General features: G+C 41.4%; 1 protein-coding gene across 7 annotated transcripts in view; it reads left to right on the plus strand.

Annotated features, from left to right (window-relative positions):
• Positions 1-4305, plus strand: part of RBPJ (recombination signal binding protein for immunoglobulin kappa J region) — a 96920-nt gene extending 92615 nt beyond the window's left edge. For all 7 annotated transcript variants that reach the window (XM_036227572.1, XM_016135618.2, XM_036227569.1 and 4 more), the window contains one exon: positions 104-4305. In XM_036227572.1, coding sequence (XP_036083465.1) covers positions 104-416 — 313 coding nt within the window. In that variant the 3' untranslated portion in view covers positions 417-4305. The remainder of the gene's footprint in view (positions 1-103) is intronic.
• The last annotated feature ends 8571 nt before the right edge of the window (positions 4306-12876 follow it).

The raw sequence follows: 12876 nt of genomic DNA on the forward strand, positions 1-12876 counted from the left end.
GATTCTTTTCCTGATTCCGATTGTAATATATTAAACAACCTAGTTTCTAAGTTTCACTTCTACAATTTGCCTTGCTTTTAAGTGATATGTATTTCCTCCTCAGATGTGGAGAGAGTATGCTCTGTGTTGTCCCAGACATTTCTGCATTCCGAGAAGGTTGGAGATGGGTCCGGCAGCCAGTTCAGGTTCCAGTAACTTTGGTCCGAAATGATGGAATCATTTATTCCACCAGCCTTACCTTTACCTACACACCAGAGCCGGGGCCACGGCCACACTGCAGTGCAGCAGGAGCCATCCTTCGAGCCAACTCAAGCCAAGTGCCCCCCAGTGAATCAAACACAAACAGCGAGGGGAGCTACACAAATGTCAGCACAAATTCAACCAACGTCACATCTACAGCAACAGTGGTGTCCTAACTACCGTCTCACTGCTAGGACTCAAACTGACTTGAATGCAGCAAAATGTTGACAAAAAAAGAAAAAGTGAACAATCTTTTGTGGTTTCTTGGGAAAACTTTTCATACCAGGTGATATTATTCAAAAACCCCATTACCTGCAAGTGCTGATTTGAAGTACAGAAGCCACAGTAAAACAAAACAAACAAACAAACAAAATATCAAAATGTACAAACTATTGGAAATCAAGTTTTTTCAGCTGTTATTTTTGGTTGGTTGGTTTTTGTTTGGTTTTGTTTAAATGGGCAAGAAATAGAGATGTGGCTGGAATAAAAGTTAATCAAACTAGAAGACACAAATCTAACATAGTTTTTATGGACCAAGAAACTTGTATAAGCTTTAGTAAAAGGTACATTTTCACCAGACCTTTTTTGTATCACCGTATATAGTACACCTTTGTTACCAAATAGGTTGTTTTCTCCCTGCCTCTCTTCGAGCTTCTGCTCTTAAGTACGTGCAGGCTCCGAGCCGGACCATGCTTGTTTAATCCAATTACCATACTCTTCCAGGTTCTTTTGGTCTAAGGCTGGAACTGTTTTTATTTTATTTTTTTTTAAGCTGAAGTCTTAGGACTTTTCATAAGTTGAAATTTTTTTTTGATTTCAGCAAGTCAAATCTTGTAAAGGCCTGCATATTTTTTTTAAGATTATATGAAGTCTGTGCAAAAGCTTTAAAAAATGCCTCTGCCTTGCCTGCAATACATGCAGTATGTACGTTAACTTAGTCTCTGTTCTCAGACGTTTGGCAGTTTTTTTCTTTTCTTTTTTTTTTTTTTATGTATTTATAGTGGTGATTCAATCAGTTCTAACATTTACATGGGATTAAATGTGGCCATTTAGTCATTAATGAGTTAATGGTGCAGAACATATCGTTGTTTGAAGTGTTTGCTCCCTTTCTCCATGCTTAAGTGTATCTACATGTTCCAGGATTTGTTCAGGTTTTTTTCCCCCTCCTAATCTTGTACATAACTTGTATTATGTGTAAGTTAAACATTTTTATTTTGAACTTGTAATGTTCCCAGTAATTTCATTCAGTAGGGTGTTTTCTGCCTTTTTCGCATACGACAAAAAGAAATGATCATAGAAGTATTTGCTACCAATTGGTAGTTGGTGCCCTTATTGTATAATGAGGAAAATCTCAGCAAAAGCATGTTTTTGTTTACTTTTTTTTTTGGTAGCCTAGACCAAGACATCATTATAACCTTAAAACAAGATGCTCTTATTAGATGGTCAACTAAAATAGCTGGAAGACAGTACTTTAGAAACAGATAGTTGTGAGATTATAAAAATGCAAATGTAACTAACTTATCTTTTATTTCCCTGCCCCTCCCCCCCTTTTTGTCTTCTCTTCCCCATTACTGAGTGTCTCCACAAATGTCTGCTACTCAGAAAACATTTGTTTTCATTCAGTTAGATTTGGTTGCATTCAGGGTTGTGTGTGGGCCTTGCATGCTAAGCTCACGAGTTTTACGTCGTCTCCATTCCTACACTTTGGTTATGCCTTTGTTCAGTTCCTTAGAAATTACAGCAGACTCCTTGAGCTACATTTAGTACAGGAACCACATGTGTAATGTTACAGGACACAGTCGAGTAACAGTCGTCCTTCTCAGAGTAAAAACTACCTCTAGATCGTGGTAAGCTTTTACTGTCCCATAAAACAGGAGCCACAAGTACCTTACAAATGCAAAAGTTTCACGTCCTGCAGTGTTTCCATACAGAACATTGTCTGTCTTGTGTCCCGTGCTATTTCGAAAGTTTCCATTGGTGGACTTTTAAACATCGTTATTAGTAGCATTTTTTCTTTCAGCTTTGCTATCTCATCGCTCATTTTTTTGCTCAGACTATGCCATTGTAAATACACTTCCTAACATCTTTAAATCACTTTTTCCTCAGTTTCCAAGGGGAAAGTCATTTGTAAAACTAACACGTTAGTGGTTAAATTGAAGTTGTTGTGGTTTTCTCTTACTGCAAGCCTTTTTAATTACTCGCAGGCTGCACAATACTATACAGAGCCTTCTCTCTCCAAATCTGCTCCAGTCACTAGATTCTCTGGTAAACTAATCCTGCCTCACACTTTTAATCTGTTTCAGTGATCTAGGGCAGAATTCATTGTGGCCTTATCTTTCTTTGTTTTAACTGTTTACTGGCTTTTTCTTACAAACTTGCTTACTTCTGAGTAGTATTTATTTTCTCTGTTGAGTCATGCAAGCAGCCTTTACACAGTGCTTTTTGTTCAGTGTGGAAATGTTTTCAGTGCTGCCGTATTTTTAATGGGCCACAAGTTTCCTCCACTTCTGAGGCTTGGTATTTAGTTACAAAATTATATTAAATTAATCAATAACAGATGAGATGCTTTTGAGGAACAAACTATTCTTCACCCAATTTTGCAGCACAAAATAATTTTTCAAGGTTATGGCTTTGTTAAAATGAACTTTTGCTTTTTTACTGTTTAAATATATCTTATTTTGGCTCTTTGTTTCTTTTAGTAATTGAAATATTAGACTGTAAACTCTTTTCCTGTTTGTTTTTCTGAAAAGTCCAAGAATGTACTTATATAGGCATTTTCTCCAGCTATTTTTTGCCATCTGCATACCACAAACTAAAGACTGAAATGCTTTGTCTGTTGTCGCTTATTATTTTATCAGTTTTGTCAGCTGCTTTAGAAAAAAATCTTTTTCATGAATCTATAAGTCATCTTCAGCTTATAATTTATAGGAGCCTTGTCCTCCGGTTATAGTAGAGGACAGCCCTCCCCCAGTGGGGGCGTTGTTAGAGATGCTGGTCATTTTCCCTCCTAAACTCTCTTAGAATGATAACTATTTCAGTTCAAGTATAGTGCATTTGAGGTGGTTTTTTTTTTTTTTTTTAAGTTCTGTTTTAGAAGTATATCTTATGCTCTAAAGATTCTATGCAATTTCTAAAATTATGCATAGAAGCTGAGTCTGTGATGATTTTTAGTTGCATTCAATTGGTCACGTAGATTGGAAAGGCAAGCTAAAGGCTTTAAATGTAAAATGCCCTTTTTACTTTGGCTTCAGAATTGAACACTAGTATAATATTTAACCTGCTGCTGACTTTTCTTAAACTGTGGCAACTTAAAGGCATCCTCATATATATATATATTGATTAGTGAAATATTTGTCACTCTTACTGCACAGACTTATTTACAATCATAAGTGGATAGTTTTGTTGTTTTTTTTTTTTTCTGTTTTTCTAGGGAAACTGGTACCATCTGTGCCCTCACAGAAATTTTCCAATGCAGTTTTTGAGAACTAAACTAAGTAGTCATGTTTAACCAGATAACCCATGGGGTGGGGGTGGGGGTTCCGTTTTGAAACAAAATGCTATTCAATTATTAACCAAGTTACTTACTTTTGATTTCAAAAGCAGCTGTTTCTGATGAGTACTGAACAAATGTGTGTAATTTTCTGTGCCAGACTTTTGACTTTGTTTTCAAGCACTGTAATGTGGGATGGATGGTTAGAAACGATAATATATTAGGGTTTCTATTTAACCCTTTCAGGACTGAACTGTATCTCCTTTTGTTAATTTTTCCCTGTGTTGTGATAAATGTTTGCCAGCATTCAGTACTGTGTTGGTCCAGTTGTAGGTTTATACGCTCATTTTTAGTTTATTTCTTGTACCTTGCAGCATGCTCTACACATTCAGTCCTTAAGGGGTTTATTTTACAGACTGTGCGCCTGTAAGGTTTGTTAGCAATAAGATAGAAAATTGAGCAAGTTTATACCATATTTTGTAGAAAAAAATGAATCTGCTCAGTTCCATATTTCACCATGAGAAACCTGCAGTAGGGGCAGTTTCAAGGAATAAATAAAAAGGAAATGCAAACCATTGCAAAGTCTTCTGTTGGATGTGCCCGATACAGGTGTATCATCTTTGATTTCAGAGTACTTCATTAAGATGAAATTCAGTTTCATGTTAACAGTTCGTGTATTTATGGCATTACCTTGCTGTCTACCTCACATCAAAGTGATAGCTGTGTTCTCTCTTTTCAGTGTTTTTTAACTAAGTAGTGCTTTAATGGGAGGGTTTTGTTTTTTTTTTTTACTTCCCTTGTGAATGGAAAATGGGCTTTGTCACTTAAGGGGCGTAATCTCCCAATTCAGGAACATTTCAAGCTAATCTTGACAAAAATGGAGAATATTATTAGGTAACAGCTTGCTTTCCCCATATAAAGTGGTCATTTGGTCTGGTGTACAAAAGAACATATAATGGTTTGTGCTATTTGGTGGGGGGGGGTCGTAATCTGAGAGAGAGCAACCAATCTTATGAAAGATCCATTAACTGAGTGAGTGTGAGAGTGTGTGTGTGTAGTCAAACCCCTAGATCATTGTCAATGATAAAGATGGAGAGGGCAGGCTACACAAGGGTCTAGTGGTGAGTGATCACAGAAAGCAGTCTTGTCCTCTACAAAAAAAATCTAGAAAGGTAACACTAAGTAGAAACCCTAAAAAAGTTTAGTGCTAGAAAATACTGAGGGAAACAGGTTAAGTTGATGCATAAAATATAAATGAGGTGATTCATCTTGACTTAATAAGTTTAAGGCCAAGAGATAGAACTGTGTGCTATAGGCCATCAAGAACTGTAAGACTGGACAGTTACACACATAGTTCTTTGTGTTAGGGATGGATCCTTCGTGTGCTTGGCACATAGGTATTCAACACATAGTTTAGTTAAAAGTGTTATGCACACGTATAGAAATCATGACCCATCCTGGTTTACAGAAGAGGTAGGCAAATGTGCTGTAATACAGAAAAGGGACAGGTTTTAACTACAAGAAACATTCGTATGAAACACAAATAGGTTATTTTACAATTTGGAACTTACAGAATGTTTGGGTTTGGGAAGGTGGCACTTTAAATGTATTCTGTGCAAAAATGTGAAGGTAAGTATGAAGATGAGATGTATATAAAGTTCTCGCTGGCATAATGGTTGAAGTCCCAGCTCTTCATCTCGTTATGTCCCTCCCACTCCCCTCGGTCAGTGCAGTTGAACAGGTAGGTCAGTCATTGCTGGCGCCTTTACTTGTTTGATAATACCTACCGGTGCTAGACAAGTAGGGTCACTAGTACTTATTTAAACCCCACACTATCTACAAACACCGCCCCCCCCCCCCCAACTCTTTTCATAATAAAGGAGTAAAGAGTGTTGCCTAGGTCATTTCCACAAGTGGCCTCTCTAGGGCTCCATGACAGCTACTCTTCCCCCCAACACAACGCAAAGCCAGTGATTCTGGTTTTCTGCTGCTTAAACCTTCACAACTAAGTTCTTAATATGGCACTTAGGTATTTGGATGTATAGTACAAAGTTGTAGGAGGGGAACCAATCGTGACTTTAAAGACAATCATTGTGATTTTAGTCACCTACGGTCCTAGAGAGAGAGGCTCTAAGTTGTCAGCTAGAATTTCCCAGCAGCTGGTAAGAAACCGAGTGTGCAAACAGTGTGATCTTCGGGAAGAACTTCAACAGGAGAGTGGAATGTGCAGCTATTATTTCGGTGTAGTGCCAGAGTTCCATTAGAATTAGTTAAAATACAATGGGTTTTTTAATGGCCAGTAACATTTGAGGCCCTCAGCTCCATCGGTGTGGCCATTTCCTGAGAATTTCAACTAAGGGCTTGTCTTGGTCAGCTTGGGCTGCCATAAGAAAATACAATAGACCGGCTTAAACAACAGGAATTGATTTTCTCACAGTTCTGAAGGCTGGAAGTCTAAGGTCAGGGTGCCAGCATGGTCAGGTTCTGATGAGGACTCTTGATGGATTGCAGATGGCCACCTGGCTGTGTACTCATGGCACAGAGAGCGCTCTGTCTCTTAAAGGCACAGTGCTATCTGATTAAAAGCCATAAGCCTGATGAGATCACCAAGGGAGGCATAAAGGTAGAAAAGAGGTCCAAGTCAGCCCTGGGCAGTTCCTGCTTAAAATAGCACTCTTCCCAGGTGAGGGTGTTAAAATGTGCGTCTAATCGTCTAATCGTCTAATCTAATCGTAGGTCTGCAGGTGGAGGTCTTGATGTCCTGCATTTCTAACAAGCTCCTCAGGCGACACTGATGGCTACGGGTTTAGAAACTTACTTTAATGTTGTGGTTCTAGAGACCCCACTTTGAGTAGTGAGAGCCTCGTGCATCCCCAGACAGAATTGACAAAATGCGTCTTCACTCCATAAAAGTGATTATTTTTAAGTAAACATTGGATGATTGTAGAATCAGTCTTACTGATTTTTAAGCACAGGGTTAAAATTTTACATTGTGTTTGAGAAGGCCTTAAATACTAACTCACAGTGGACTAGTCGGATTTCTGTTACAGACTGATAATGTGGCCTGTCTGAAAACAAACGTCGATGTGTAATTATAGTCATGATGCGCAGAGGCCTGCGTTGTGTAATGATGTGTCAAACTCCAGAGGCTTTTAGCATCCAAGACAAAATTTCTGTACCCAGAAGTTAGAGGAATATTGAATAACTTCCAAGTTTTAAACTCTTCGGTTTTGGGTGGGCAGGGCGGGGGGGTGGCGGTTTTAATTGGGTTCCCTTACTCATTCTGAGAGACTGTATTCTCACAACCTAAATGAGTGGCATCTGCAGTATTGAGATTTCACAGATGAGGAGCTGTGTAAAAGCCAGGCTTCACTCTAAGAGGCCTGGCTTAGCCTGGCTCTAGGAAGGCCATGTTTTCTTCTTACTGGGATTTTAGATCTAAATGAAACAATACGCAAGTTAGTGGGATTGTAGATGCAAGGGGAGCAGAGAAGCAAAATAAAGGGAGAGAGCCCGAGAGTGACCCAGGTCCAAAGACACACCGCAACCACACTCCTGCTCTGAAAATATTTTAGCTAAACCAAGGAATCCCTTTTTGGGGATGTGCTGTTTAACATTTGTCATGTGACTTGAACACCAGCCAAATGTGTGTAGAGACCATAGCTCTGAGCACTTCGACTGGAGTTGGGGTCATCAGGATGAGCAGAGAGAAAGGCTTTGTACTAGGTGCTGGCGCCCAGGGCAACAGGAAGCTTTGCTGTTGTATTTTTCCATCTTAACCTTTGTAATGAATGTGTAAATATTTTGAAAGATTAAAAGCAGCATGTTACGTCATGAAATATTTTGTTTTCTGAGCTGTTAAAATACTGGCAAACCTGTATTTTGATAGCTAGATGCCAAGTGCTTTTTTATAGTGTTGCTTCGAAATACTGCGTCCCTTTTACTCATTTACTCGACATGGCTGATTACGCCCCCATTTTTGAAACTTTTCAGTTGGTTTCCAGGACACCAAGCTTGCTTTCTCCATCGGAAAGCCGGTTCCTTCTCACCTCCCCAACTTATAAAACTTGGACAGCCCCAAGGCAAAGTCACTCCACCCTCCCCTTCCCCAACCACATTCCTCCCACGGCGACCTCTTCACATCTCATGTCTCTATGGGGTTGACTCCCCGGTTCACATTTCCTGCCCTGACTTCTCACCTGAGCTCCAGATTCAGAGCTAGCACTAGGCATCACAAATTTAGATTTAGATCTACAACTAACGATTTCCTCCCTGCCCTCCCCTCCCTCACCTAGCCAGTCCTCCCCTCCCGTAAATGCTGCCTCCATTCTTACAGTTGCTTAGGGAAAATCCTCAAAAACAACCTTGATTCATTTCTTGCTCTCACATCCCACCCACATCTAGTCCATCAGCGAAGCTAGTCGATGCCTCTTTGAGATGTGTTCACACCACATCCACCACAGCCCCTGTGAGCCATGCAGCCATCAGCTGTCACGTGGGTTATGACGGCCGCTAACTCCTCCAGCTTCTTCCCTTACCGTCTTAGAGCCGTGATCCACGGCAGCCAGAGCAAGTCTTTGAACAGGTGTGTCTGCTGCCCAAGGCCTTCCTCCGACCCATCTTGCTTGGGGTAAAACCCCAGAGTGCTTGTCACGCTCCCGCGTGCCTTGCCACCACTCAGTCCTCCTCCTCCCCCCTGTCCCGGGTTCACGGTTTTCCAGATGCACTGGCTTCCTTGTCTTTCCTTGATTTCACCACCATGCTCAGGGCCTTCGCGTTGGCAGTTCCCTATGTCTGGAACACTCTTCCTCAGCGTCCCCAAGATCCATGCTGCGCTCACTTCCTGTAGGTTGCTGGCTCTCAACGCTATGCAAAACTGTGTTTCTACTCATCACTCTCTGTCCCCTTGACCTTTTTTTTTTCTTTATAGCACTTACCACCACCTGACATTTTGTGTGTTTACTTGTCCACTTATTTCAAGTGGACACCTCCAACCAGAATGAAAGCTCTTTGAGACCGGGGACTTCATTTTGTTCATTTTAACATTATGGCTGCATTACTTTGCTAAGTATAAAAAGAAACTTTTTAAAGTCGGGAACAGGCTTGGATTTAACCAAGAAATTCTTAAACCAAAGAAATAAATTATTAATCACAAGTGCAAACCCCCAGCACAGTGACTGGCACATAGTAGGTACTCAATAAACATTACTGAAGGGATGACTAAGTGTTTCTTAGTCACGGTGTTGGGTGGTGTGTCCAATTTACCTTGACAACCCAGATCCCTGCTTTATTTCAGAAGCTTGATAAAGAATGGAACACTGCAGTGACAGAGGTATCTGGAAGTGACAACCACTCAAGACTAGCGAGACAATGCAGAGACAAGAATATAAACATTGGGACTGAAGGGGTTCCTGGCAGCCAAGAATATGAGATTATAGAAAAAACTGGTGTTTTTTTTTTTCAAACGAAGATTTCTGTTATTAGGTAAAAGGAAGTGGGTGGGTCTTCCTACTAACTTGAGGATAATTTGTTAGGATAATTAGTAATTTCTAATTAACATGGGGGAATGGGATTTGTAAATACTTTCAGAGGAGATGATCATACAGCTTCATTTCGTGTGACAGAATTCAGAATTTTCTTGTGTACCGAATGGTACTGTTTGTACCAGCTAAATGTTTATCATCATCTGGAATCTTCACCACAACACAAAGAAAAAGATACTATTACTGCCTCTTTTCAGATGAGACATGGGCTTAGTGCCCGGACAATAAATAGGAAAGCCACGAGTCAAAAGTCTTCCCAACTGCCACCACAAGAAGTTTTAAATTTGTGGGACACATGGTGACATTTGTCAAACACCATGTCAGCTACTACTATTAAGTTGTTTTCAAGTAATTACTTAAGAAACAGAACTGTCAGGTATTTCTTTCGGCCTAGGGAAGCTATGAAAAAAATTAACAAGACGCTAAAGATGCCATGAGTGAAAAAAGTTTGGGAACCTCTGCACTGGTGATTAAGAATTCATTACTTTGGTTTAAGAATATCTTAGTTAAATCCATGCCTCTCTCCAACTTTAAAAGTTTTTTAAAAATATATAGCCAAGTAATGCAAACATAATATTGAAAATCACGGTACTAAAAAGCATGGATGAAAATTACACTGCCTTTCCTGATCTCTTTCCACTTCTCCAGATCTAACTACGTAAAACTCAGTTACTGCTTCTGGCATTTATCTTTGTGTTTCTAAATAATATGTACATACTGTGTTTCCTGACTTGTTAATTCATACATTATCTGCCAACCCCTTGCTGTGGTTAACGAGGATTTTCCTTGCCCATACCCTTATTCCCATCCCTCTCTTCTTTTCCTCCAAATATAATTTTCATTTAAATTATTAGTCAATGTTTAAATAATAGTCCTCACCTGTAATATGAGGGTAATGATATCTGCCTCATGAGGTTGTTGATAAAAATAAAAATGCAGTTGACTAGGTAAAGTGGTTGACGTACAGTAGGCATTCATGTAAGGCTAAGTTTGAGTCAGGTCACGTGGAAACTCACCTACACTTTTTAGGGGGAAGGCACCTGCTTGGAAGAGAAAGGACAGACCTGTGTTATGTTTGAAGCCAGCTGGATTTTCATGCCACTGGCAATTATCTATCACCTGGCAGAGGAGGTGAGAGACATCTCACCTGTGTATGAGCAGCCACCTGAATTCTGTAGTAAGAAGGGTGAATGCTCCCTGTTCCCAGGCTCCCAGAAACCATGTTTGTCATCGTGAATTAAGCAGCAAAAATTGAGGATGCCCCCGGAATAGCAGAGATTATAAAAGTTGAGCTTGGAGGGCATTAGGCAGATTTCTCCATCTCTGCCATAGAAATAGACCCTCTGCTTAAGGAAAGTCATGCTAGGATTTTGAATTTCTGCAAAATACAGAAGCGTTTCAACCCACAGATGGCTGGAGAGGGGCTTTTTAATGGAGGAAATGAATCCTGGAGGGGAAATGAGCCTCCACTATACTCTGCACAGTTGTGACAGGCTGAGTTAGTGCTGGCAATACAGCCAGAAGGTCAAGGGCAGAGAATTCAAAGAGCCTCGGAGTCAATCGTGGGACCAGGAGGTGGAGACTGAACCCAGGTTCTCTGGACCCAGTGAGAGCCTTCTCACCTGCAGAGTGGGAGGCAGCCTTCCCTGGGGAACAGGCGAGGTCACCAGCCGGCCACTGTTCTGAACGACTTCATTGGCTTTTCGATCTCTGGGAGTTTGAAGGTGTCCTCACTAGTGTGAGATAAGCTGGTGTTTGAGGGTCACACAGGTGTGCAGGATCTCACAGATGCGGAACAGCTCGAATATAAGGGCCCCGGCATCCGGGTGTTCTCACCAGGCAAGGACAAGCAGAAACAAATAATGAAAGAAAGAAAAACAAGAAGTATTCAAAAGCAAATGTTGACATTAAACAGAGGACTCCTTTAAACCAACAGAAGAATATGGATAGCCAAACACAAACCAGGCTCAGCCTGAGTTCCCATCGCCGTGGGCGAGTGCATGGGAGAGTAGCAGTATTGATTGTTCGTTTATTTTTTGAGATAACCAAATTACAAGTTGATTATAAAATTGCATCTCAGCAGGTCTGCCATCAGCCTGTCTGGGCCCGCCCATGGGATATCCTAGAGTGGGCTGGCAAAGGCACGTACCGCAGCAGACTCATCCATCTGTGGCTTCCTGAGGCCACTGTGGACTCCTGAGCTGGGGCCCGTGACAGAGGAACTGCCCCGTCTGAGCCTGGAGCCTGGCGCACAAGGAAGTGGGCCCTGGGAAATGAGATTCAGTCCCCATTCCCTGCCCAGGCACTTCCTCTCTAAAAGCCCATTTACGTAAATGTCCTTGACTTCCAAGTGCAGGGGTGTGGGGAAGAGGGCATGAGCCACAAGGCAGGAGGATGGGACCTGAACTTGCCTGAAGCCCGGGCAGAACAGACCTGGTGAGAGCTGTGGGTGGAGGTGCCAGGGCCCAGCCACTCAGAGGTGGACAGAAGGGGACAGGCCGCTCCCATTTTTTGAAGCACCTTGTATGTTACAAAGTGAAGGAATGGCCCTAGTCCCACGCCCAAGAGAAATGGAAGCATTAGTCTGTGCGAAGTCCTGGGGGTGTTTAGAGCAGCTGTATTTATGATTTCCCTAAACTGAAAACAACTTTTGAAAGTAACCTTTCTTGGAAAAACGGTCTTTGTAGATGTGACTTAGTTAAGGATCTCAAGTGGAGAGCATCTTGGATTATCTAGATGGGTCCCCGAATCCACTGACAAGTGTCCTTGTAAGAGAAGAGGGAAAGGCCGTGAGGGGGTGGGGGAGGCAGTTGCAAGCCACGCTTGGAAACATTTTGTGTGGTAGACTTTCTCACTTGGCCAAGATTTTCGGTATTCCTGATGATTGCCAAGAACTGTGACCATTTGCAAATTAAGTATATTAAATATATATGTAGCTAAATAATTTGAAAGGTAAAATTATAAAAATCTTTAATTTTTTTTTTTTTTAACCACAAAACCATGTTTGATGTGGGATTTGGGTATTTTATATGAATAGGGAGAGTGGCCTCCAAGAAAAACAAGTGCCTGGGGCCTATGAAGTCTTGCAATTGTCCTGGGTAGGCAAGGAAGGGGTGGAGAGTAGAAAATATGTTTCTGAATGTGCTCTGGTCACATAGCTGTCTTGTTTTTGCATCTGAAACATTCCTTCACTCTGTTGCTACCCTTTTCCAAGGCTGAATGTTCTTGCCTATACCTCCCTCATCTCTTGTGTAGACTTCTCCAGTAGCCTCTGAATGCTTTTCCCCTTACCCACTGATCTTCCACCCCACACCCACTAGGAACTTGTAAAATAGAAATTGGATCACCTCTCTTTCTCTTAAACCCATCGGCCATTACCGGATTGTCAATGTCCTAGCGTGACAGACAGAATTCCCAACAAACCAAACAAAATCCTGCAGGGTCAGGCCCCCGCTGCTCTGTCTGGCCTTCTCTCTCCTTCCTCCCCCAGACTCTGCACCAGCCACACTGCCCGTCGGTCCCTCTTCACCACCTTCTCTTGCTTCTCTCTGGATGCCTCTCCCCTGAACCTACTTCAGCTGGAAACCCCAGCTACTCTACAGA

This window comes from Rousettus aegyptiacus, unplaced genomic scaffold, assembly GCF_014176215.1.
Source record: "Rousettus aegyptiacus isolate mRouAeg1 unplaced genomic scaffold, mRouAeg1.p scaffold_m13_p_10, whole genome shotgun sequence".
Lineage (NCBI taxonomy): Eukaryota > Metazoa > Chordata > Mammalia > Chiroptera > Pteropodidae > Rousettus > Rousettus aegyptiacus.